The 26,805-nt window shown below is 39.7% G+C and overlaps 1 protein-coding gene across 4 annotated transcripts in view; it reads right to left on the bottom strand.

Moving 5' to 3' along the window:
• Nucleotides 1-1,186: 1,186 nt before the first annotated feature.
• ets1 (v-ets avian erythroblastosis virus E26 oncogene homolog 1) overlaps nt 1,187-26,805 on the bottom strand; it is a 43,208-nt gene continuing 17,589 nt past the window's right edge. For 2 of the 4 annotated variants that reach the window (XM_047392198.1, XM_047392197.1), the window contains exons 4-10: nt 15,189-15,308; nt 14,076-14,276; nt 13,699-13,776; nt 13,046-13,291; nt 9,764-10,024; nt 5,455-5,573; nt 1,187-4,138 (exon numbers count right to left, since the gene is read on the bottom strand). In XM_047392198.1, coding sequence (XP_047248154.1) covers nt 3,923-4,138; nt 5,455-5,573; nt 9,764-10,024; nt 13,046-13,291; nt 13,699-13,776; nt 14,076-14,276; nt 15,189-15,308 — 1,241 coding nt within the window. In that variant the 3' untranslated portion in view covers nt 1,187-3,922. Of the gene's footprint in view, nt 4,139-5,454; nt 5,574-9,763; nt 10,025-13,045; nt 13,292-13,698; nt 13,777-14,075; nt 14,277-15,188; nt 15,309-26,032; nt 26,381-26,805 lie in introns of those variants that run through there. The other 2 variants (XM_047392200.1, XM_047392199.1) reach the window with 2 other exon arrangements.

Below are 26,805 nucleotides of genomic sequence, written 5' to 3'. Positions count from 1 at the left end.
AAAACCTCGAACCTTGGAAATTATATGGATATATCTGACACATACAAACATACATGAGCATCACAAAACAAATGGAAATGGGAAAGGTTTAAAAGGGACTTTCTAAAATACTGATGAGATTGAACAAGGATATTTCAAAAGGCAAGTTTTCATGTCATTGTAAGTGTCCTCCCATGGGGACCTCACAAAAACACAGAATAGCGGTGTAATGTCTGGGACCCATCAAGCACAACTGCCAGATACTTTTTTCTGTAGGAGACATTTGGAGACACAGATGTTAAAATATGTATTTCTCTAAGTAATAATCAGTCAGTCAGTCAGTCATTTTCTACCGCTTATTCCATAGTGGGTCGCGGGGGAGCTGGTGCCTATCTCCAGCAGTCTATGGGCGAGAGGCAGGGTACACCCTGGACAAGTCGCCAGTCCATCGCAGGGTCTAAGTAATAATGTTAGTTCAAAATACCAAACCATCTTAAAAGGTAAAGGTGTGGAAAGTAAAAAATCTGTGAACTGCAAGGGAGACATGTTTGGTTCATCAGCTTGCCACTACAGTACTAGCATTACAAAATTGATATGAAGACTCCTAACTTTTGTCCAAATTCATAGAGTTGTGTCCCCTCTCTGAGAACCAAAATGGACTTCAGCAGGTGCTTTGGACCCTACTGATGGGGAATATCTTGACACACACTGGCTGTTCAACCAGAACATTCATCTTCAGGCTGGCCAGTGGACTCTCTCCTTGACCTGGCTTTAAAAAAAAGCTCTTCAGTTTGTCATCAGAACCAAATTGGAAACAGTGCATTAAGTATTTTTGCTGGAAAAGCTGGATTTTATCTTATGTACTGCTGCTTAAAAGCAACACACACAAAATTCCTGGAACAAGGAAATGCTTTGCAATATTTAAGCAATAATAAAAAAATAACAATAGTATGTGAATGAAAAAAATCTGAACCGAATCCTGAACATGGAGGTTTTTGGTGCTGATCCTATGTATTTCTTAGTCTGTAGGTCTCTACTTTGACTCTGAATAAAACAGCTCACCTAAGTTGCCCTGCCAGGAAAAGAATATAATCAAATCTATTTAGAAATGAAATGCTTCTACTATTTTCTAAACCCAGCTGTTTATGTTTCAGAGAAGAGACAATTCTAAATGGCTGGATGAATAATAAAACACCACACAGAGTGATAAAATCTTTCTTCACATATATTTTATAACATTTTGAAGTACATTAAGTACATTTTAGAAATAGAAGCTACAGTTTATAAAACCTTTCCAGCAGAAATCATTGATGGGCCAGCATCAGCTTTTTTTCCTCAAGCAGACAGGTCCATTTTCTTTATAAAAAAAAAGAAAAAAAAAAAAACCAAAACAGACAATTGAAAAAAAAAAAAAAATCCGCTACATTATTTTGTCCTGCGCTACCTTTAAATTCCCATGAAAGCACCAGCTGTCTGCGTCTCTCATCTTTTATAAAATATAAATTACTGAAAAATATTCAAATGTTTGTGAACTAAATACAATAAAAATGATCTCATAACAAAAATACAAAGACACTATAAAATATACAGAAGAGAATAACATCCATAAAAAAAAAATAAGGCTTTCCTTCTAAAATCCATTTTGAGATATGCATATACCACAAAATATTGGTTTGTATATACGTGTCACTGATAACACAAGTCCTGCAGCAGATTGTAGTCTCCCACACTGAACAACAAAATGGTTCCTGACAAAACTGGTTTTAAAAAAAATTATAGGCAATAAAGTTTTCATTTGTAATGAACATCATGACCAAAATAAAAACAACAATAAAAGAAGAAACACTGTTTGAAACAACATATAGAAAGAAATGAACACAGTGCAGTTTAATACATTTTGAAAGATCTTACTCTCTGCATTGTAAAAGCAACACAGGTTTAAGAGTCAGTGCTCGATAACGATGGAGCTTTTTACTAGCTTTTTACGATGGAGCTTTTTACTAGTTAGACAAGAAGAACAAATACAGCATGTCTTCTCTGCACCCGAATTGGCAAAGACTTTGTCCTAAAGCTGTCTGCTTCACAAATATAAAAGAAGAGATAAAACACTTTCCAAATTCATGAGAAATTTCTGCTCCATGTCTTCAAACGCTGTAGACACCCAAAGCACTGCAGCCAAAAGACCTCACATGGGTTTTAGTTATTATTCCTGCTTTGTCTCATGATTATTTGTGTAATTCGGGTCCCAATAAAGCATTATGAAATACAATCTGTACAAATAGACATCTGCAAAGCTATTTTTATCCATATGGGTAACATTCAGCCACTGTAAACAATAACATTGTATTGTAGGATAATATTCAACTTTGGCATTTCCCAGTGTACCGACACTGTTCCCACTGTTTGGGGAGGAAACCGCTGCCAATTCGCCAAAAATGTAACCAGTGAATTGTTATAAATGTGCTGCTAGAATACGGCACTCTCTGAGACATATATTATTTTGTTCATTGATAAAATGCACATAAACTACAATCTCATTAGTCTGCCATCAGCCCTGCATGAGCCATTCAAGCCATCTTGTGTCCTTTCTTTTGCCTATCCTACACTACCTGCACTATCCACAGACTCCTTTCCATGACCTTGTTCATACCTACCAAGTTTTCATTCTCTAAAGTCAACATTGGTATATTGCCTTTCTCTTTGTCTTACATTGTACCATCACACTATTCTAGTTCCCTTCTTATGGACAAAATGTGCTGCCTAACAGACAAAAATTGACCCACATTTGACATTCTTAGGGTTGTGTAAAAATCACCCAATAACTATTACAACTTTTACAGGACAAGCAGACAGTTAAAACATCATCAAAATGATGGTTGATATGGACAGTGAACTGACAAAATTGTTCAACTAATTTGCACCAAAGAATCCTGATTCTCCCCACATAGATTGTCTACAGTTTGCTAATAATGGAGGCATATGCAAAAATGCATGTTTCAGTCACAGAATGTATCCCTAGCAAGGTGGCGACATGTACATTAAGGTAAAAGCGTCACTTTCAGAAGCAACGACTACTTTCGGTTGTGTTTCAGACCTCTTTGGGTATGAGTAATATCCAACAGGCTCTTGCAACCTGACAGATCATGGGGCCAGTGTGTCTATAGTGTTGTCTGACTCAAATCTGCTTTGGGCTCCATGAGAACAGAACAGTGTAACTTGGCATTTAATGGTGAATTCTAATTCAAAACACTTAAAGACAAAAATACTCTGCCCAGTAATCGGTCTGATAGACATACATCTGGTGCTCTAATAATATAATACTGGCACAAGCATATGGTCCTTAAACATCAAATCCTACATTACACTTTTTTTGGTCCTTGCTGAAAGCTCTCCCCTTGCTGGAGATAAACAGTGATAATGGACGTAAATATCAGTTCAGTTTTGACATTTTGGCAACCGTTATCTCAGCAGGAACCTTTCACCTGCTTAGCTCAAAAATGAAATGAGTTACTTTACAAAGGCTCCTTCTCAACTTGGTTCATTCACACCTTGTATGTCGGAGCTCTCGCCTCCCTCACTTTGCTACTTAAGCAGAACAGAAGATAACCTGATAATTCTACCCAACAGCATCTCATTTATCTTGAGCTGCTAAATAATACCAGTAATATGTCAGACTCGCACACAGTCACACAAACACACACACACACATTCATGCACACACTTCAATTCCAACAAGTTGTGAATACAGGTTTTTTTGGCTTCTGCCTTCCTTTTAAAACTTGGTCTGAAAGACTGGAGCTCAAACCCGACAAAGACCATACAGTTATTGAAAACTTTTCGGTCCCAGAAAAATGGATTACCAACTCTATCAAACAGCCTCAGTCCCAGTGGCTCCTTAACTTTTGTCCTCAGTTTGTTTTTGCTTTTTTCACTAGTTCTGCATTCACTCATCTGTATCGGGCTTTACATCCAACATGGCGTGCAGCTCTTCGGGTGTGTAGCCCAGCAAGCTTTTCAAGTCACAGACAAAGCGGTAGACGTAGCGCTTCCCAGATGTCTTGTGGATGATATTTTTGTCATAGTAGTAGCGCAGGCCACGGCTCAGTTTTTCATAATTCATTTTGGGCTTGTTTTTCCTTTTGCCCCACCTCCGGGCAACCTGCAAAGGCAGAAAGAAGCCGCACATCAGAATAAAATAAATCCATATGAATTGTCTTGCAAAAGTATCAATACATCTCACGCTTCTTCTTTTTTAGATTCTGTTACATTGTGCCCACAAACTAAGTACCACAAAGTAATTTGATGGAAATTTTATATGGTGTAGATCAACACAAAGTAGCACATCATTGTAAAATGGAAGAAAAACTAAATATTGTTTTTTACAAATAAAATTCTTAAAAGTATATATTTTTTACCTTGATATCCCTAAACGCGATACAGGGCAATTAACTGCCTTAAGAAATCACCTACCAGTAATCAGTAAATAGAGCCCATGTGTATGCAATTTAACATGGCTGTCCACCTACACTGACGGGCAGGTCAAAGGGAACAGTAACCAGAGAAACACTGGAGGAGCTGCAAAGATCCACAGCTCTGGTGGAAGAACAACTATTAGCTGTACACACCACAGATCTGATCTTTGTAGAAGAGTGGAGCGATTGTTGAAATGTTGAAAGCAAATTGAAGTTTTGTTTGCAGTTTGCCAAAAGCCATGTAGGGGACAGCAAAATATGGAGGAAGTCTCTCTAACCAAATAAGGCCAAAGGTTAAACATTTGGCCTACATGTAAAATGCTATGCGTAGCAGAACACTAACATTGCACATAAACCTAAACACACCTCTGCCTTAGGGAAACATGGGAGTGGTAGCGTCATGCTGAGGGTATCCTTTTTTCACATGAAAAGGGAGGCTGGTCAGAGTTCATGGAAAGATTGGTGAACTAAGCTACTGCAGACTGTTAGAGGCTCCGAATGACTTAAGACTACACTTGACCTTAAACATACAGCCAGAGCTATAATGCAATGGTTTAGATCAATGTATACTCATATGCTAGAGCAGACCTAGAGTTCATCCAACTGAGAATCAGGGGAAACGCTGACTGACTGCTGTTCAAAGATGTATGCCAAAGGTTGTTCTTATAAATCATTTTGAAAACTATGTAGGATTTCTTCCACTTTACAATTATGCACAACCTTGTGTTGGTCTGTTATAAAATCCCTGTTAAATGCATTGAAGTTTTTGGTTGTAGTGCAACAAAATGTGAAAAAGTACTGTTGAAAGTATGGAATATATGTATGTCATATATTTAAATAGGACCTATTCATGCAAGACCAGCCTAAATATAATGCTAAATAATTACTGGAGTCAGAAACAAGAGGCAACTGTTTTCACAAAAAAGACATCTTATTCATCTGGCCAAGCACTTAGGACCTCCCATCTCGTGTGCCAGTGACTAGGAGGGTCACAACCTCTCACCTCATCTGGGTCAGAGAGCTTAAATTCCCAGCCGTCGCCTGTCCAGCTGATGAAGGACTGGCAGGACTTGTCGGTCAGCAGTTCCAGGAGAAACTGCCACAGCTGGATAGGGCCACTGCCTGTGGAACAGATGCAAGAGGGTGTTTGAAGGAGGCTTTTCGGATGCAGCTTACATCAAGGGAGTGTATTGTTGTTTGTGCTGATGCTGGCCAGTGTGAGGATTTACTGAGGTAAGTGTTAGCTTAGGCCAAAGGGTTCTGGTTTGAGGCAACATTCTCGAGTTCTGAAGTTTACTTACTGGTTGAAGGTATTAAAATTCTGGCTTGTAGATAATAATGCCCTGCATCCATACAATGTTAATGCTGCATTCCAACCAAGTTCTTACACAAGAGCTGTTGGCATAATTTACTTTTAGAGATTTTATAACACACTGCAGTACAATAGAAAGGAGAGACTAAGGACAAACAGAATGTCACATCTCAATACTGTCCAGTCTTAAAATTGAAACTATTAAATATTCATTCTAATTATTCACTTAGGTCTGATAAGGGACAAAATAAACCTTCTAATCTGGGTCAGACTGAAGGAAAGCAGTGGAACCAAATGTCCTCTAAGTACAACAGTCTCATTCATCATGCATTCCCTTGTCTGCCAGTGGCTCCATACAGTATGTGAATCTAGAGTCTGTCTTCTGTATGAGTTCCTTACTGATGAAATCACCATTTTAAAAAAGAGGCGCTGCCTCTAGGCCTCTGCAGCACATTCTAACAACTTACAACCAGTGCTTAAGAAAAGGGAACAGCTCCTAGGTCCTATGTATACTTCAATAGAATAAAGACTAAACAATAAGATCTATAATAAAACACTAATGCAAAAGTCTGTCACACTTGATGGAAAAAGAAGGGAAGACAGAACAAAAATGATCAAAAAAGGCTGGTTTTGTCTATGAACTAGATTCAGTGTGCTACACTTTGATCGTGTGGTTTTTCTTCACATAGAAGAATGCACCCATGTTGAAATCACACCTGCCTGTGCAGCGTGCGCCGCCTCAGCAAAACTGGAGTTCAGCTAAACTCACCTCTCTGTCTCTGAAGTGTCTAAAAAAACCAAATGTGCCCTTACACAACTCAAAACCAAAGCTTTAAGTGAAACAGATGCGTGGGCAGAGGGCTTGAAATGGCATTTCGGGGACCTTTTTATAAAACTCCTGTTGGGACTGAAGATGGTGCAAAAGAAACAGCCACTTTGAGTTTAGAAATAAGTGGCTTCTTTGCAACACTCCATCTCTTTCAGGCCCCAAAACATTCAAAACTGAGCCAAAGCAGCAGTCATCCCACATACACAGGCGATACCAGCCTGTTGTGCGCTCTCATGCCAGAATGCAGGCAACATGCTTCCAAAGAAAAAAAAAAAAAGGTTTCCAAAAATATGTTACACTCTTCCAGCACAAAGGGCTTCATTGAAAAAACATATAGTGTGTCAAAAGGGTGTGGGGCCTCTATTCACAGCAATGTTTAGTATGTAATTCATGGCACACCAAATGTGTTGTAAATATTAGCATCTAAGGCTGTTGCAGTGCAAGAAAAAAAAAGTGTTAGTGTGGATCTTTTTAGGTAGAGGACGAAAGAAAATATACTATTATTAATATTAAAATACTGAGGTTTCAGCAGTTTGTAAAGCTGTCTGGTGTCAGTGCAGACAGACGTGTAAATGGGAAACCTGCAAAGATGACAACTAGAGGTTCACTTATCACTCAGCAACCTTATCTGGCTCCCTGACCTCGCTGTAAGTGTCACCTGTCACACCGGGACCGGAAACCGAGCAGAGCAACCTGTCAAACTGTCATAAACATTGTTTTTTAAATGTCTTCACATCTATTTTTCTAATTTTAGGCTCTGCTTTTTTATTTTTATTTAGATCTCTAATTTGCCATGTTTTCAATTTATTACCTTATCTACCCTGCCCATTAGGACATCGCTATGCACACGGATGTACACACACAAAAATACATTCCATCTTGGGAGCATTAAACTCTCGTTCCAACACCAGAACATGCCAGAGCAATTCTTTTGTCTTTTTGCTCACAGGTGAAAGTGGGCTGTTGCAACATGAATATTATACTTTCACCAGTGCTGGCAATTAACTGTCTTTAGGACTCCCTTAATTCTTCATGGCAAAGTCCACAAGTTTTCAGAAACATTCCTCAGAGATTTTGGTCCGTATGGACATGACAGACACAGTCTGCACATCAGTGATGCAAATCTAAGCTATAGAAGTATTTGAACTCATTGCCATGTTCAAGAAACCAGCTTTTAGACATGGTGCATTATCCTGTTAGTCATAAAGGGATGGAGATGGTCAGCAACGATACTCAGCCAAGCTGTGTTTTTTAAATGATGCTCATTTGGTACTAATAGGCCCAAAGTGTGCCAAGAAAATGTCCTATCCCATCTGTTTCAAGGTTTGAGGTGTGGTATGTTCAGAGATGGATTCTGCATACCTTTGCTGTAACAATTAGCTGTTTTTAGAGCAACCTGTGCCTTTCTATAATCTCAAACCAGCCTGTCGATTCTCAACAAGGCATTTTGGTCAGCACAATTTCGGAACACTAAAATGCTCTTTTTTTGGACCAAGCTTTGTATACCTGAGACCGGTTATCTATGACAATTCCAATAGATCTGTAGTTTTTAAAATATTCACACCATCTTGTCTTGGACAAACAACCCCACATTCAAACTGACTAAATCCCATTTCTGACATTTGGTTCAAACTTCAGCAGGTGGTCCTTACTATGTGTAGATTCCTAAAGTCACTGGGTTGCTGCCATCTGTTTAGCTGATTTGCTATTTGCGTCAATAAACCGGTTAAACAGGTGTACCTAATAAAGTTATTTGTTAAATGTACCTTTACCTTGCTTTCTACTATAACGCTCAGATGTAAGCTTTTCTTCAGATTTAAATAACATTACAATACACATAAAACAGAACTTCCATAAAAAATATTTACCAATCGTTATAGTTTGCTTAAAAATGAACAAGCTGTTTTACAAAACCCACACATTTGTGGGTTATTATTTTAGCACTTTGCTGTTTAGTCAAAAAGGGTGCAAGGAGCAACAGAGGACTTTAGTGGTTCTGGAGGAGCTGCGTCTTCTCTTTCTTATTTGATTATAAAACCATTACAAAATCATTACAAATGAATGACCCATTGTTCCACAAGTGGCTTTTGAACTAATAACCATGCACATGAAGTACTACCTCGTGCATGCCAACTTTGGGTCTGTCTAATGAGATCTCATGTATGTATTGTTTGTGACGTTGGAAAAATTTGCTCGGATTTCCCCTTTTTATTACAAACAGTGGTGTACACTTGTGACTATAATTTTAAGCAAGACTGAAAAAGTCCCGGTGCAGCGTCTACAAAAGTCTTCAAAATCTTGTTTTAGAGAGCACCAACTGGGTAAACATTTTCATGATTTCTCTTCATATGTTAGAAGTTAACATGGAAATTCAGCGAACGCAACGCCAGCACTAATAAAAACAATTGTAAAATCTTACTGAACACATCAAGATGACAAATAAAGTTGACAACAGCAGCAGAATTTAAACCCAAACCTCTGGCAGATGCAAAAATAGTGCATTTGCTTTAGAGGTTTGCGAGTATCTCAACATCTCAGTGAACCTGAAGAGCGTACCGTCAAGCAGCTTTTTCGAGCATGTATGGGTGCGAAGATGCCTCAAAAAGATAAAGAGATAATTTCGCTGTAGTGCTACGCGCAAGGGCAGGCATAATTTTTTTATTTCATCACCGTTGCTAGGACGACCTGGAAAAATATGTTAAGATGCGGGCTCCAGATAGCGATGAGGTAGATGAGAAGTGAAGGCAGAACAAGAGGGTGAAAAACAAACTAGATAGAAAAAAGGAAGAAAGCAAAAGGGAGGAGGAGGCAGGAGCAAAATCTATTTTCTTTCTTTTGATCTGCGTAACTTGGGCAGCTTGGGTGAAAGGTGTCTCTCTTTTTTGTATTCTAAATTTGGTGCAAATACAAAACTCCCACATGTGGGACTTTTGCAGAGCATCAAGTGTGTTACAGCTGTGCAATGAAACTAAAAGGAGTAACTTCTTTTTTTTACTTAAAGTCTGGTGATGGCATGAAGACATTCCCTGTAATTCTCCAATTTTAATCAAAAAATAAGGTTATTTGTGTGCAACTTCATCAAGATTCAATTTCAGCCTTTTTAAGTGTCCCTGAAAGATTTTCCAAGCCACAAAATTGTCACATTTCATGTTTGACTTCTGGTTGTCTTACCTGTGTATCCTGCCAGTGCTGCCGCTGGGATGACGGGCTTATCCTTGCTGAGGTCTGAGCGCTCTCTCACATAGTCCTTGAAGGTGCCCTTGGGCTTGTGGCCGTGCAAGGCAGTGGGATAGTCTTCAGAGTCGAAGCTATCGTAGGAGGGTACCCGCTGCAGACTGCTAAAGGAGGACTGGCTGCTCCACGACTGGGTCAGTCGGTCACAACTCTCAAAGCTATCAATGCTCTCAAAGGAGTCCTGGCCACCGAGCTTACCTGGGAGTACAGAAGAAGAAGAAGGAAAAAAGATTTTTCGTTGAGGACATTTAAACTTTACTACATTAGGGGAATTAAACGCAATCTGATATATATTTAAATTCTACTCATATATAGTCTTATATAGTCTTTTGGGGGTATGTCTCATACTATATTTTGCTAAATATATGATCAGTCTGATTAAATCAATTGGATTTTTGTTTGACAAACAAATGAATACTCATTAATCTGGGATCATTAACCGTGCTTAAAAGGTGAACCTCGACCCCTGGTCTCAAGTCTTTTGCAGCCTGTAACAGACTTCCTTCTAGTACTGCCCTGTATTTAGTTTTATTAAACTTTGGCCAGCTACTCAATTCCTGCTAAATAAATAAAAAGTAACAACTATGTTTATTTGAGAGGAGACAGGTGTGAGACACAGTGTTTTCATGTAGGCACAAACTCCCACATTTGCAGTATCTCTTATGTTGATTGTTGCCAATTGCTGCAAACAGGACTTCTTATGGCTTTCTTGTACCCACTCTTCCAAAAAGGCTAGATTAGTGGAGTGTGTGACAAATAGTAGAAATTTTGAAAAGTTTTCATACCTGAACTTTTTATAGCTCCTTCAGAGTTAAGGTAGGACTCTTGGTTCCTATTCTGATTTATAGTTTATATATCTTTTAATTTTAGTGGACAGCCATGCCTTGGTAGGTCTGCAGATGTGTCATAAACTTTCTGTTATAGGATGGTGGACTGAGCAGTGCTCTGTGAAGTGTTTGGAATATTGTTTTATGCCACAAGCCTGATTTAAACGTCCCTACAATTTTATCAGTGACTTTGCTCATGTTTGCCTTGACAGCTGTGATGCTGTTGGTTCACTAACGTTACCTAACAATAGGATTTCATTTTGGTACATGAGTAAAAGGGACTGAATACCTGTGAAAACTTTTCAGATATTTTTTTTAAAGTTGAAAACCATGCATCATTTTCATTCTACTTCACAATGATGCACTTTGAGTTGTGTGTATATCACATTAAATCCTAATGAAATATTTTGGTTAGTGGTTGTAACATGACAAAGGTCAAGGTAAAGCATTACTTTTGCATTAGAGAATATCTGATTCCAGTATTTTAATGTAATAATTTTGGAAAGCAGCTGACTTGGGAGTAGAAATGAACTAATTGATAAATAGAACAGCTTAGCAGTGAAAACCTTGTGTCTCACTAAGCCATACAGTTCTGTGTTGTGCCAGTCTCTCCATTTCACACCCCATTTCACTTTTACAACCACCATTTGGATTTGATTCTAAATGGAAGACAATCACACAAACTCTCTTTCTATTTTTGGCCCTGGGAAAGATAAGCGGCGTCTTTGAGTGGTAAGTCATTAACAAATGACAGATAATGCAGTGCCTCCACCGACACTGAGATCTTCAGCTGGTAAAATTGAAGCCACATGTGGATATAATTCGGGCTACAAAGCACTTTCCCACGTTGAGCAAGCACAACACAACGCTTGAGAGCTTGGTATGTGTGTTGCGTGATGATCGGACCCTAAATCTTGCAGGCAAAAAATTAAACTACTAAAATGGGGGGTCTTGAAGGCTGTACATGGCAGATGCTAGTAATTTATACAGCTGGGGATTTCTGAGAAGAAAAGCCCCCCTCTTCATGGCTTAATACGTAAACCATGATGCTAATTCCTCTGTAAACTATCACTTGGAGAGAAAACAAGCCTGCTCATTCTAAAAAAGCAAACTGTTTCATGAGAAACCACTTGCTTGCTAACTGAAGATGACACCTCTATCTCCCTACCCAGAACATAAAGGCTGAGTCGAGGAAAAGAGGCCAAGAAAAACAAGAAAGAAAAATACCTCTCCTTCTTTAAGGTTACACCGCTTGAACTGCTTTACATAAGGGACAAGCGGTAAACAGAGAATACATTGTGGCTTTGCTTCGTGTATCACTCTGACAAAAACAATAGGGTTTTCTTTTTTTTCCCAACCTAGTCTCGAGTATATGAGGCGGGTTTGCATGAACCACAAACCAACCAGAGAGGCTGCTTTTCTTCTCATCTAATGCGTGCACACTGATGTGGCATGACAAGATTCTGGTAGCTTCAGCACAATCACATGCAGGACGACACCCACAGACACCTCCAGCGTTTGCACGCACTCACACAAACACAAGTATGTACCTATGGACAGATTCAATAAGCCAGTGCAAAAGAAATGGAAAACATAAGAACATTGATTTGCAAAGGTATTCACATCACTTGAACTTTCTCACATGACTTTTCTGTTACAACCACAAAATTCAATGTATTTAATTAGGATTTTTTTTGACAGACCAAGACAAAAATGTGTAAAATTGTAAACTAGAAAGTGAATGATAGTTTTAATTCCTTTTTAAAAATAAAATTTGAAAAGTCAGCCTTGCATTTGTATTAAAAGAAAAATAAAGGCACAAGTATTTTTGGGTATGTTTTTAGCATCTTAGATATATGTATGGAGAGTGTCTGTGAACATCAATTTTATAATCTTTGCCCCAGATTTAGATGTGGAGTTTAATTGGGCTATTCTAGCCCTGGGTTTAGAACCATCTGTCCTTCCACAAACTCTTACTACAACATTGTTAACCCAATATTGTTACACTGCCTGTTGTGATATTTTATCACTTTAATTTGTCATTTATTTATAGTTTTGCTCCTATAATTCCTGAATTTCCCCCTTGGGGAAAGGAACATCCTATCTTAATTTACATACAAATTATTTCTACTTTTGAAGGTATCTGAAATAGATTTTTCACAGGAAAAAAAGGCTGAATGCAAATGTATGCCACACTTTTCAGATTTTTATTTTAAAAATATGTTCAAAACTATTCATTATGTTCTTTCCACTTCACCGATATGCACTAGTATGTGGTTGTCTATCCAAAAAAAACGTGTGGTAAGTTTGTGCTTGTAATGTGATAAAATGTGGAAAGGTTTAAAGGTTATGAATATTTTCGGAAGGCTCTTTAGCATAAACGACCCCTCACCTCTGCTGAGGCGTCCCACACACATATTGTCGGGGGACACCACTTCCTGCTTGACAGAAAAGTAGTCGCCCGGCATGGAGTTGAGGGCCGTGTCTCGTAGGATGATGCCGGGGTATTCACTCTCATACTTGAGCGTGAGGAGTTCCTCGGAGCTGATGGGATGAAGCGTCTGATAGGACTCCGTGATGAAGCCCGGCTCTGAGTATTCAGAAGGAGGGACACATTGAGCATGCTCAATACCATAGCCTGGAAACACAGAGGCAAGTTAATGGGGATAGTAAGAGCAAAAAAACAAAATAGGAGGATAAAAATAGCAAAGGAAGCACAATCAATATTCTTCGTGTTAAAATGCTACACAAATGCTCAATTTTTTATTTTCCAAAGCAAAACATATCACTTAATGCATAAAATAATCCCAGCAGATCTTTGGCATGATTTTAGGGATAAAACCTGCATTCAGATTTACCTACATATTAATATCCTAGAATGAGTGGCCAGCTAAAGCTACAGTTGGAGGATATCAATATTTAGTGAATGAATGCATAGGTAAAACGTTTGTATTTGCAAAACTAATTCACTTTCCATTCATATCTTAGACATCCATTTTTGGCAATTAGAGAGCACAACTGACAATTATTGTGATGAGTACTTACTGACAAAATAGTCTGAGGTATAGCGGGATTCCTGGAAGTTGGAGGTCAGTCCATTGATGGGGTAATGCTTTGTATCCTCTTCATAAAAAATGAATAGAGAGTAGGCGTCAGTGACCTCATCATTGATTTTTTTTTGGTCTTCTTTTTCTACCATGCAACTGCATCCAGCATTATCAAAAATTAATGTCTTGAACCAAAACGTGACTTCCCGTTTGGCTCCTGTTACTAAATTATTTGCCACAAGATCCCTCAGTTAGAAAGAAAACTATGAAAACCAACTATGGCAACCAATTTTAGTCCTTAAAGCAAATACAGAAATTAAAAAAAACAACCACAGAAAGAAAAGCAAGAGTAGGTGTTTTCATTAAAATTATTACCTTTCTGGAGCATTTCTAAATGTTCCCAAAGGATGTCGCCCACAAAGTCAGGTGCTAAGTCCAAGAAGCGATCCTTCCCCATTGCACACAGGCTGGCTCCATTCATGCCAAACTTCTCAAAGTCGACATTCTTCAGACTGAACTCATTTACCGTCCATGTTAGCCACTCAGCCACATGGTTTTCTGTCCACTGTCTGGGATCTGCAGAGCAGTAAACAGCTGATGATTAGTATATTTACTGCGAAAACCATTTAAAGTGCATGCACAAACATTCATCTAAACCAACGATTGATTCAATAAAGACTGAGTGTGTACTTTCTGGTTTTGCACTTACTAACTGCAAAATGTAACAAAGTAGATAGGGGAGGAAGGGAACATAAACCACAGTGGTAATGAGAAACTAAAAACCAACAGTTGTCAGTTATAGTGGGATAACATCGTGATACTGTCAGTCAGGCTGACTGCAAAGAGCATGAAGCTTGCTTGTGGTTGCTTGAATTTGCAGGCAGACTTATAATGTTTCACTCTGTCCACCTGTAAAGTCTAGTCAGTCAGTCATTTTCTAACTCTTATTCCATAGTGAGTCACGGGGAATCTGGTGCCTATCTCCAGCAGTCTATGGGCGAGAGGCAGGGTACACCCTGGACAGGTTGCCAGTCTATCGCAGGGCAACACACAAACAACCAAGCACACACTCATTCATACACCTAAGGGCAATTTAGAGAGACCAATTAACCTAACAGGCATGTATTTGGACTGTGGGAGGAAGCCGAAGTACCCGGTGAGAACCCACGCATGCACAAGGAGAACATGCAAACTCCATGCAGAAAGACCCCAGATGGGAATCGAACCCAGGACCTTCTTGCTGCAAGGCAACAGTGCTGCCAACTGCGCCACCATGCAGCCCAATGTCTACTTGGACCAAAATGCATGAAGTTATAAAGGGGTGTTTTGTTGCTTTTATTCATTTTCAAAGAATGCACTGATCAAGTTAGGGGAGGTAAAAAAAAGCACGTGCATACATGACACGCAGAAAATCTGTGTTTTGTTTTTCAGTCTAAGACCTAACTGAGAAAATTAGATTCCCACAAATAAGCAGCTGACATTCTTTACCTTTTGGAATACCGAGCCTTTGCTGTTCCTTTGTGAAGCCACTGAAGGTGGCCTTCAGAGCTTGGGACATCATCTCTTTACTCCCTGGAGTCAACAGGGGGACGTCTCCACACTCTGGATCTGCAAAACACCAAATCATAATAAATATGATTGTATTCAAAATAGTGATACACCAACACCACACAGCTGTAATTCTTATTACCAACACAAGCAATAGAGTTAAACCTGTATTGTACTTTATGCCAAACAACCTGATGGAATAGAAACATTTTAAAAAGACAAAGGGAGGATGAAATTGATATGTTTGCAGTAACAATATACTAAAAAAACATGTATTTACATGCATCAACAACATTCTGTCAGGACGGGTTTGGTTGGAAAAAAAAAAACCATTTAAATCCATTTAGGTTTTTTATTGAATACAGGTGAGCGTAATTTTTGGAAAGAAGATGGTTTAAACACATTTGAAATTATTTGTTGACTTGTGGTTTTTCTTCCCTGTTGTATGTTTGGCGCCATCATATGACCAGGAGTTTTAATGTTGCTGTTGGCGCAAAACCACCGTCACAAAACTTTGGCTACATGCAGAAACAACATTTATATCACACCAGTTTGACAGTTAGGGTCGGCTCATAGGTGTGAATTTGCCCTGTAGTGCACTGCATTCATAATATTTTAGGCATCTAAAGTTTCAACACTAACGGAATTTCATATAAAATCTAGAATTGAGCCTTGTAACAGACATGTGAGTTTATTCACGCCTCAAACCCAGTCTTCTCCACTGCTTGTACATCCTGGGTGGGAGCTCAATGCCTGGTCCCCATCAGCGACATTGTGACCCCTTCCACGTCGCCCAGACACAGTGGGACTACTGTCACAAGCCCAAGCATGGGGTCAAACATTCTGACAGGTCAAGGGTCACAGGATGGGGTGATGATGTCACTGTGGCCTCTAGTGGGTGGCTCAGAGAGTGGAGGTAGTGGGCTGTCTCAAGCGCTGCAGTGACACTGTGTTTACTGTTCTCTGCTCACTGCCAGTGGGCACCCAGCAGGGAACAGAGCTGCCTTTGATGGCTTTAAACAGAGTCTGATGACTTGCATTCATCTAATTAGATTGACCAAGCTGCAGAAGTGTGGGATAAAGGGGGCAAAGCAGGAGAGATGATGAGAGAAAGGCATAAAGACCTCAAGGCTAAAAGCACTGGAAAAGACTTCCAAAAAACAAACTCAAACCTTTTTTTTTTTGTAGACAGAGCAGTCTAACTGAGTGCCATCTATCTCATCATTTATTCTGCAAAAAGCCCACATGCATTTACAAAAGAAATCCATATCTAGCATTATCTTTAATTTGTAATATATCAACATGATCATCACTGTGGGTGAAGATTGTAAGGCTGAATTTATAGACCACAACACCATACCTTGTGGGTTTAGTGCAGAACAAAAGTTTTATCGGGCCTCTACTTTTGTGTCACCTACATCTCCTCATTTAATCTTTCTAGGCTTTTCAAAATCTGTCATCTAATCACAACAGTCAAATTGTTATGAGGAAAACTGTGTCACTCGCCAGCATTGAACCACCGTTTGTAGAGCCCAGATGTCATGGCATTTTCACTGGCTTGTGGTTTTATCTGCCAAGCAGAGCTCAGCACATGCTTGTTTTCACCGCTTGCTGACGACTCAACCTTGTCTGGAATGCACAGCAGCTGTCCATTCTTCACCCATGTAACCAGTGTCTGTCTGGCTGTATGTCAAAAGTAGGGCTCTCAGTTCCTTCATTGTTCTTTTGTCATTTCAAAACAGACCTGGGACAAAAAATGGTTTTTTGGTTGTTCAGGTAGGTCAGTTATGTCTGTATTAATATCCTGCTACCTGAAACACGGGTGAGCAGAAACATAAGGTTTCATAGAAGAAAAACTATTAAAATTAGGAATGGGCTGCACTCTGGTATCAAGGTATACCAAGGTTTATTAATAAGATGAAAGAAAAGGAGGCAGAGTAATCAGAGTTTTTCTTCAGCTGAAAGGAGCATAGAAAAATGCAGCTCTGCACCTCTCTACTTATTGCTGCACACTGCTGGTGAGTTGGCTAGCAGAAGGCTTCTATGATTTTTCTTTGCTTACCAGAGCAGCCCAACAACTTTGCCAGGTAATACTACTTTGCTATACTTGTGTTACTATATAAAGAGTAGGATGACACACAGTATTATTATTCTAAGTGTACAAATCAATGTTATTTTAGCAGCAGTATAAATAATTACATTTTTACTGTTTTAAATAAAATGAATTAGTTTTTGTTTCAAATTTAGTTTATTGCATATTTGCATATCCAATACAACATGACTCGCTAACTATGCTAAAGTTGGTATCTGATTCAGGTTCCTGTTGGGCAATAAATAAAAGGGCTATTCTGCAGGTTTTGAAGAACTTTGTACTGCATTGGATCATGTCTAACTATAAAATTAAAAAATATAGATTAGTCAAACCTTACTGGATTATACCACACTAAACAGGGATTCTTTAAAACACAGACTGTGATTTACTAAACTTTATTAAACCTTTACTTACCAGCCTGAGCACTCTTAAAATGAAACAAAAATAATTTTTAATGGTACAGTATTGCAACATCGCATATATAATTCAACCTCACAGTTTCATAATAGAAATAAGACCTTAAGGCTGTGTTTAGCCCTGACAATGACTCCATCTAGCCTTCTACCAAGCATGTTTTCTTTTTAAGAGGCGTTAGCAGAGCAGATACTCTCATGTTGCAAACGACTCAGACAGTCTGTGCTTTGATGTGAAGGCAGAGGCAAAATGGGGCAGTTTATTTGAGCTGGATGGAGTGGAGTTTGTCTGCACTTTCGAACCGTTTGAGTACCCTCCCTCCCCATCGCTTTTATCAGTCCGGCTGCTGTGCGTGCTCGCCCACGCAAAATGGAACTCACTTTAGCACTAAATCCTCCATCAAAAGACACTCAACACCACAGCGTATAAGTATTAACGTTAGGCGTGTTAGGCAGAGAAGTATAAGAACACTCTAAGAAGTATGAATACAAGCAAGTTTTTTGGGGGTTTTTTTTATAATATATTCCTTTAATTTACAATGGGTGGGAAGATTTTGGAAAACCTTAAACAAATCTTGAACTGAAATGATTTGCACATTAAGAAAACATTTTTTTGTGTATTGATGTTTAAACGCTGTTTTCTTTATCTGTGTGTAAAGCATGAAATGGAGGGTAGAACAATGTTGAAAGACAAACTCTAAATGCAAAAGTAAAGTGATAATAGAGCAGTCTGTATGGCGAATGATCCATATAAAAGTTATCCATGGCAGCGTTAATGTACAATACGCATCCATTAGTAGCAAAGAGGCGAGCTCGGACCAAGACGATCTCTAGTAAATGATGAAGTCCTGATACAATTTCAATGCCTGTGAGTACCATTAGATACAGCATGGTCAGTGTGCACAGAGCCTTAAAGCATCCACAAGTCATCACTTTCCACATTAGACAGTGTGGGTTTGTCCGCAAAATGAGTCCCATCCACTTAGCTCACAACTTGTGGGAGAGGGTGTAAATCACAGCCCAACATTATGGCATTCACGTTTCACCAACAAGACTCAGAAAAAACAGGTGCCTGCAGTGGAAAATATAAACTGGAGGCCATTTCTACTAATGATGCATGATGAATAATTAGATAATCTATTCTAAGAAGCACCAAGTGAGAGTGGTGTTTTATGCAGACATGCAGTAAGAGGTATTGATTCCCTACTCTTGACAAATCTTGTCACTTGGACCAAAGTTGATTAGGCTGGAGCAGACATAGCTAGGTAGGGCAGGGCAGAACTGGAAAACACAGGAAGACAGCATCTTGAATGGCTGAGGGGAAGTTGAGCTGGGGGAGTGTGACTCACTAGTCTGTAAAATGAGCCCACAAAGGGATAAGGGAACCAGTGGTGGGCTAAAAGCAATTGAGACAGAGGAAAACAATTGAATGGGAGGATGCATAAAGATTCCCTCTCTCTTCTCTTCATCTCTCGAGTGACATCACAGTTGGATCAGTGCCATCTCCCAGCCTCTGGCAGAGGATCAGTTCATTCATGAACCCTGTGCTGCTGCCTCCACTCACAATGATGCAATCATACAAGGAGAGCAGGCAACCAGACCCCAGAAATAAGGGACAATATGCTTTCTATCATGTGACTGAGCTATATTTAGCCCTAGAGAATTAAGTGGGTGTGCATTAGGGTGGGAAATAGAAAGTGGACAGTGGAAAAACGTGAGAACTGTATCTAAAAAGCTATTGAAAGGGGCCTTTCTATAAATATGTGAAAGTGTCCATTTTCAGTTGTTAAGCTGCGATTTCCTGCAGGACGTTGGGTGAGTTGTGAGTTCAGGTGAGGGTCATTTCACGATCACTGCCAAGGCCTTCCTGAATATCCCAACATGCATAAAGGCCTCATATCAACAGCAACACAAAAAGCTGCAGAATCAAAGACAGGGTTGGGTAGATCAGAGAAGACCTTAAAAGACCTTGGTTTTCTGAGGTGGACTGCCCTACCTACAGTTGAATAGAGCTGAAAAATGCTAACCAAGAGAACCTTTGATGAAGATTCATATCTATAACCCCAATCTGGGAACATAAGGTCATAAACCCTACCAGTATGAAGGGGGTCCATTCAGCAGTGCAAGGGGATAAAGTGGCTACAGAGGGCTGCAGTGAAGTAAGAGCGGGAGTATGTGCTGGCTGTCTGGTTTTAAGAGGGCTTCTTGTTTAGTTAGTCAAGCTGTTTTGATTTTCCATTTCAATGCCAAAGACCAGGAATAGAACTGTAGACAAGGTAAGTAAGCCAGATCAGACACAGACTAAAACATGCTCCAAAGCAGGACAATGATAGGTGAAGGCAATCCAGCTCTAAACCAGGAAAATCCCACCATCAGAGACTCCAGTGTTGAAACACTAGTTTTATTCTTACATTGTAACCACTAGCTTCTGGCTCCCCTCCCTGAAACACGAGCCTGTGGTGATGTTAGGCAGCTGCAAAGGACGGGACTACTATTGCTGACATCTGTCTTTGGCCATGAGAGTCAAGAGTTGCCCAGGACCATAACTACCACAGACACACTGGCAACTGGAAGCAGACAAAAACTCTTAAATTGTGTTCTGACTGATTCATGCAATTAGGTACAGGAGCTCAACATTGCTTTGCAAGAGGTTTGCTTTGATAATTTATTTCCCTGATTTATATTCAACTTCTTGTGAAAACAGCAGAATTTTAGGTGTGCCTCAAATTTACATAATTGAGCAACAGTAATGTATCTGTTGCAAAAACCTATTGCAAAATCCTTAAGTTCTCGTTTAGTTCTAGAAGGAGAATGATAGCCAACAAGAAAGGATCTGAAAAGTGACTAATCATTATTGACTTCTATAATATATTGCTCTAGTCAAAGTTTCTATGAAAAAAAGTAACTGACAGGCAAGCACAATACCGGGAAAGGTAGGTGGTATTAGTTCACTTATTTCTAAGCTGGCTACCCCAGCCCCGATATCCCTCACTGGCTGTGAATGTCCCTGATATAAACAGACATGGGATGCTCTGGAGGAACTGTTTAGGCATTAACCCAAACATATCTGACAAACAGTTTACTCTCTATGTTTGATTTTTTCCAAAAAAACAGTGCCTGTCCCATTTTGTGTCCAAACCGATGCATTCCACAGCCAGGTTTCTGATAAAAGAGTAAATTATGTAGGAAACTGTATAGCTCTACATTCATGCTGACTGTTGCCTTTACAAACATTCTTTTAGGTTAACATTTCTCCATTTACGTTTTGCACAGTCTGGATCTAATTATGCATCAAGCATATATGTGAGGTTGTATGTTGTACAGATGGATACTTGATAAATAAATTCCAACTAGCCCGCACTGTTTTTATGTTGCATGCCTCACATTCCACTTCTGTTTTACAATCGCCAATGTGCTTCTCACAGCTTTCTTGTTTTCCTCTAATGTGACCAAAAATGACTTGTGGTCTAAACGGCAAACTTCTTTCAGCTCTGGATGATACATTTCTCTTCTATTTTAAGATCAGTCTCACTTCCATGGCAAATAGTAATGTTAAACATGAAAAATGTAGACGCATTCCTCTATCTAACTAAGATATGTGTAGTTTTCCACCATGACGTGCAACACCTTTGACGATAACATGAAATCTTCGTGTTTTGCAAGACAAGATGGAAGTGATTTCCAGCACATGAGGATAACAGTGCAGTTATGTAAACTCTTACACAAACAGACTTCTTTATCTGCCTCTCTTCAGTTCTCTGTCTCTCTCTCAACAACACAAATACAAACACACAGACACACAGATGGGTTGTGACTCATTTTATCAAAGAATGACTGAACTTCAGGGGATAGCGTGCCACTTCATTAGACTATGTGACTGGTCATGAGAAAGGCAATGACCATGTCTTGTAAAGTTCCACACAGTGACTCACAATTTGCTCAGCACTACCCTGAAACCATGTATAAAACAAACAAAAGTTGTGAAGCAGCACATGGAGTTTGTATTCACAGGGATATTAAGTAATATTGTTGCACACATGCAAAGGTGTATTCTTAAGAGCATTGTCAAGTAAAAGTTAGGTATTTTATTTAAAAAAGTAGGGCTTTAGTAAATGCCGACTTGGCAATGGAAGAAAGCAAATAGTTTAATAAATATGAAGAAATGACTATGCAGTTTATGCTACAGTGTCTCAAATGAACGCTTAAAACTCACAGCACATCTCTCCAATTTCATAGAATTATTGAAGTCCAGGTCATCACAAAGAATGAGAAATGCACCCAAATTGTAGAGTAAACCAGCCTAACAAACACAACCCTTCCATACCATTTTGATTGGGTTAGTCAGTCAATCAATACAGTTTTCATACTGTAGGTCTGATACACGTACAGTATGTGGTTGGACTCCATTTATTCAGCTAATTACAGAACCAGACTGAGAGAAAAAACAGCTGGTGTACAGTTAAAGAGAAAATAAGTAAAGAAAATCTGGAGCATATGGTAAAAAAGAACAAGAGTGACATGGCCTCATTGCGGACATTTGAACATCTGTGTTGAAACAAACGTTTTACCCATGTTTTCATAGTATCTCATTTTTTATTTTTCATTGCAGGAAACAATACTCCTAAATGGGGATCCATAAGATTCACAGAGCTTAAAGATAGTAGAGGGAAATACTGAAAGTACTTAAGCCATTATTGAGATGTATATGCCGTTGTGGGATCATTTAATGGTTGTTTCAGACCACACCAGTCAGGGTTCAGTCAGGCTGGTTATGTAAAGAGGACACAGGCATGATGGGGTAGCAAAAACATTTCAAACCCAGTCAAACAGACTCACCGTCGGAGAGCCAGAGGCGTGTGGTGCAGCAGGCGTCTATTGCTGTGACTCAGGGATTACACACTAGGAATAACTGGGGAGGGGACAAAGTGCGCTCACCAGTAACTCACTATATCCCACATCAAGGAGTCGTGAGAAAAACTCATGTGGCCAACAGAAAGAAATGGAAACAGTGGGGAAAAAAGAGAAAAGAGGGGGAGGATGGCTCAAAAACAAGTGGGTGGGCAACTGATTATAGTGTTACAAAAAGAGATTTTGTTTGTGCTAGACTTCCCCCAGCCAGGCAATATATTTTTAAGTTGTTTTGGTTGCTTGCTTTTAATAAGATGTGATCATACAGTAGAAAAAGCTGTAGAAGGATAGTTGCCAGGAGCTGCACTAAATTTTGATTAGTCAGTTCATGCCATTTACTGCTATCATATTGACCACACCTTGGTTTTTCAAACACTAAGATCCCACTCTCAACATACGTTTAATATTTAGCAGAATGTTGTATCTGCTACTGACACGCCTTACTTTATGACTAAGCTTTATAAGCATAGATGGAGGCATGTAGTCACTGGAGAAGCATTATAAAAGGACCTACAAAGGAGCAATGAATGAAATACTGACTAAATAGGGGGAATAACCTATTTCATGTCACAAAGAGACATAATATACAGCATGAGAAGTAAAGACTAAGGTTATTGTGGAAATGCACACAAATCCACTTTATTCTGACCAACACAGGGAGGCCTATTGTCAACTTTAGCACCAACTGCCCTGAAGGTTAAGGCATTGCCTGATCAAAGACTGTCTAATACCATTTGGGATGTAATGAACTGGTCTGGCCAATCAAATTTTGATTCATCCAAGTAGATCAATCTCAGTTTTACTTGAAAAAGGAAACTGTTTGCACTGCTTGGTAAGATTCACTGACCGACCACATCAAGAAGGGCCTGGATCACCCAAACTGTGTTTGCAAAGCAGCCAGCTAGCCACGCACACTCAATCATTGGCATATTTTACACTGTGCCACTGAAGTAGCACTGACACAATACATGATAGTAAAAACAAAACCTTATGCAACTCTCTCTCTCTGTCCTTGATCCACAAATCCACAAAATGGGAATCTCCACAGAAAAGAAAGTCTGACGTAGTTCTGGGAATCATTTCTGTGGTACAGCTTGTATGTGCTTGTACTGTTTATGGGAGACATGGAAGCAGATGCCATATAAGGCTTGCTGCATTAGCATCAGAGCTGCAGCCTGTTGATCAGATAAAAGTGAGCCTCCCTTCAAGGTCTCTCCATCCGTCCATGCATGCCACCCAGCAGGGCATGCTTGGAAGCATTCCTGTCAGCCACTGAACCCTGACTTTCAGGCCCTGCGAAAATGAGCAGTCAAATGGGAGAAGGCTGAGAGGCTAAAAAATTTAACTTATTCTGTAAATGATTGGCTTGTTTTATTATTTGCGACTGTATAAAACTTTGCTTGATTGTGTTGTAATTCTGTGAAAAACAGACCGTCTTTTCAACACCATCTTTGGAAAGCTGAGTTTTGGTTAAGGCTACACAAAGCTGTCAGTAACAAACTACCAGTTAGGGCTACCATGAAAAAAGTGTACTTTGCCAGGAATTACTTACTGTAGCGCAGGAGGGAAAAAACAGCATAAGAGCTTGGGGAAACATTACAAGCTATGTTTGGGTGTACCTCTGACCCTGACGTTGTGTGAGCATTTTGAAAGAAATTGCCTCAGCTGGAGGATGAGAACAGCCCCAAGTAAGCCGACACTGGCAGCACTTCCGTCGCAAAAGAAAGAAAAGAAAAACAAACAAACAGTGTAGTAAGGTGGGCTGGAAGCAGCTCAAGCGTGATAGCAACATATACACACATACACATATACAGTAGGCTATGTTGATGCAGGTGTTTCTGAGAAAATAAGACTGCTGTAGTTCCAACAGAGCAACAAAAAGCTGAGCAAAAATGTCCACTGCTTCTCAGTGGCATTTCAGTACATCCTCAAAAAACTGTAAATTCTGGATTTGAGACTTTTTAGTAGTTTTAGGTTGGACCTATGTTCAGATACCTCTCATTAGGCTTAAGAAAAGCTTTAAACACTGGGAGTACATTTATCTAGTAAGCATAGTAACACCAAAAAGTAAACACAACTGTCTACGTGGAGAGTGCTGGAAGAGTTTCAGTTGGGTTTTGAACTCCTCCTTGGCAGGATTGCTATGACCCGAGTGCCCCCAAGTGAGCGTAAGGGGGGCCGAGCATTGCGAAACCGTTTTGCAAGATAGTGCTACACTCTGGCAACATTACAGCGTCTGTCTGCATATTTTGTGCCTTTTGAGGTATTTGAGGGTATTTAGGCAGAAGCCAGTTATTGCAGTGAAACTCAATTCCCTAGTCTCCTATATTGCATCAGTGCAGGCTTGATGCTCAGCAAATAGGACTCGAAAAGCCACCTGAGCTCTGAATGGGCAGGGGGATAATTGTGAAAGATGCAAATCGGCAAAACAAAAATGAGAAGTGAAACTGTACAAGGGTTTTAAACCCAAAACAGCTCACAGTTGTGGCCAAACCCCATCACTGCTGCCTGTACAATACCTTAAGCAAGCCAAGTGCTAGAGAGGCAAGCCTCAGCAGTGCAGATTCATCACCTCAGCCTCCCTCTCCTTCCCTGTGGATACTCAGTTTCAGCCACTTAGGAGAAGGGGGAGGAGGTGAAGGAGGGGTTGGGGGGGAGAGGAAAGGGAGGCAATAGAGAGGGGGGCTATTAGGGACCACTGCTTGTCTCCAGAGTGAAAAGTCAAAGCTCTTTCCTGCATGACATGGGTTATGTAGAAATGAGTGGGAGAAAGAGGGGATAAGTTGTACAATTTAAGAACCATTAACCACATATGAGCAACATGTCAGTTAAAGATCTAAGAATTCAGAATGAGAAAAAGGAAAATACTTAAAAATGCCATGTTTTCTAATATACCCACCTAAGCGATATCATATTAAAAAGTTTGAACTAACTTTAATCTTAAACAACACTGAACCAATTTGCTGGTAATACTTTTTGATATGTGCTTACAGATAAAAGCAGTTGCATGTATAAAAACTTCACAGCCTAATACATTCAATAACAATGACGTGAAACACGCATACAGTACAGCCAAGTGCATGACTGTAAAGCCTCCGGCATGACAGCATTTTGCTCTGCGTGTTCTCCAATATTGAGCAACTAAACACAGTCTTGGCACATTAAAAAGGTTCAGGACGCTATGTCCCCTCTCCCCCACCCCCCTTTTAGCGCTTCTAATTGCTGAGAATGAACACTGTGGTTTCTCCATCAACGTAATCTGTCACCGGCCAGGTCGCCTTAGCTACGAGGAAAACAACTAAGGAGTGATGATAGTCCCGGGTTAACTGTCAGAGCTCTTAATAATAATAAAAAAGAGTTAGATTACTCACCGTCCATCTTTTCAGTCTTTATGATTGTTAACGTCGGTTTCATATCGACAGCTGCCGTCATGATCATCAGATCAGCGTGGTTTGAAAAAATGCCGCGTCCTTTTTTTTTAATACTAACAGCTCCAAAAGAGAAGAATAAAACTCACGGCGTGGGGAAAATCTTCACCTCCTTTCGCGCACCTAATTCTATTCTCCTCACACCAAAACCCGATTGAGATTATTTTACTGTCTAACTTATCTCATTTTTCTCACTCCCTCTCCGATGTACACACACTCTCTCTCTCTATCTTTTCCTCGTTCTTTCTTACTCACTTACTCCTTCCTCTATCTGTGACCATGGGCGTTGCATTTTGCATAGAGCCGGAGCGCTACAACTGCCGAAGGGGGCGGTATTTGAGGGGCTGGCTTGCCCGTTGATTCACAATTCAATTACTATGTCCCGCTCTTACCATCCCACCCTCCCACACACACCCACACTCACACTTAGTCCACACTTAGTCCCAATCACACCTACCCAGTTTTTAGTGAGAATATACTCTTCTCAAGACCCCTGAACATCATCAGATTTATTAGTCTACTAATTCCCCAAATTTTTTTTTTTTTTTTCCAAAAATGAGAAAGCTCTTTAAAAGTGGAGTTCCATAGTGAGCGCATTGAATAAGGTATCCATCGTTTAGGTGAATGCTTTTAAATGAGACGTTAAAGAGTTTATTAAACCGATTTATTGCATAGTATTTTAAGCCATTCTGTTTGAAGTCAGCCTTTGGGAGAAT

This window comes from Girardinichthys multiradiatus, chromosome 18 (assembly GCF_021462225.1).
Source record: "Girardinichthys multiradiatus isolate DD_20200921_A chromosome 18, DD_fGirMul_XY1, whole genome shotgun sequence".
In the NCBI taxonomy this organism is placed as follows: Eukaryota; Metazoa; Chordata; class Actinopteri; order Cyprinodontiformes; family Goodeidae; genus Girardinichthys; species Girardinichthys multiradiatus.
Note: the sequence above shows the minus strand (reverse complement) of the source record. Positions and strands in the feature narration are given on the sequence as shown.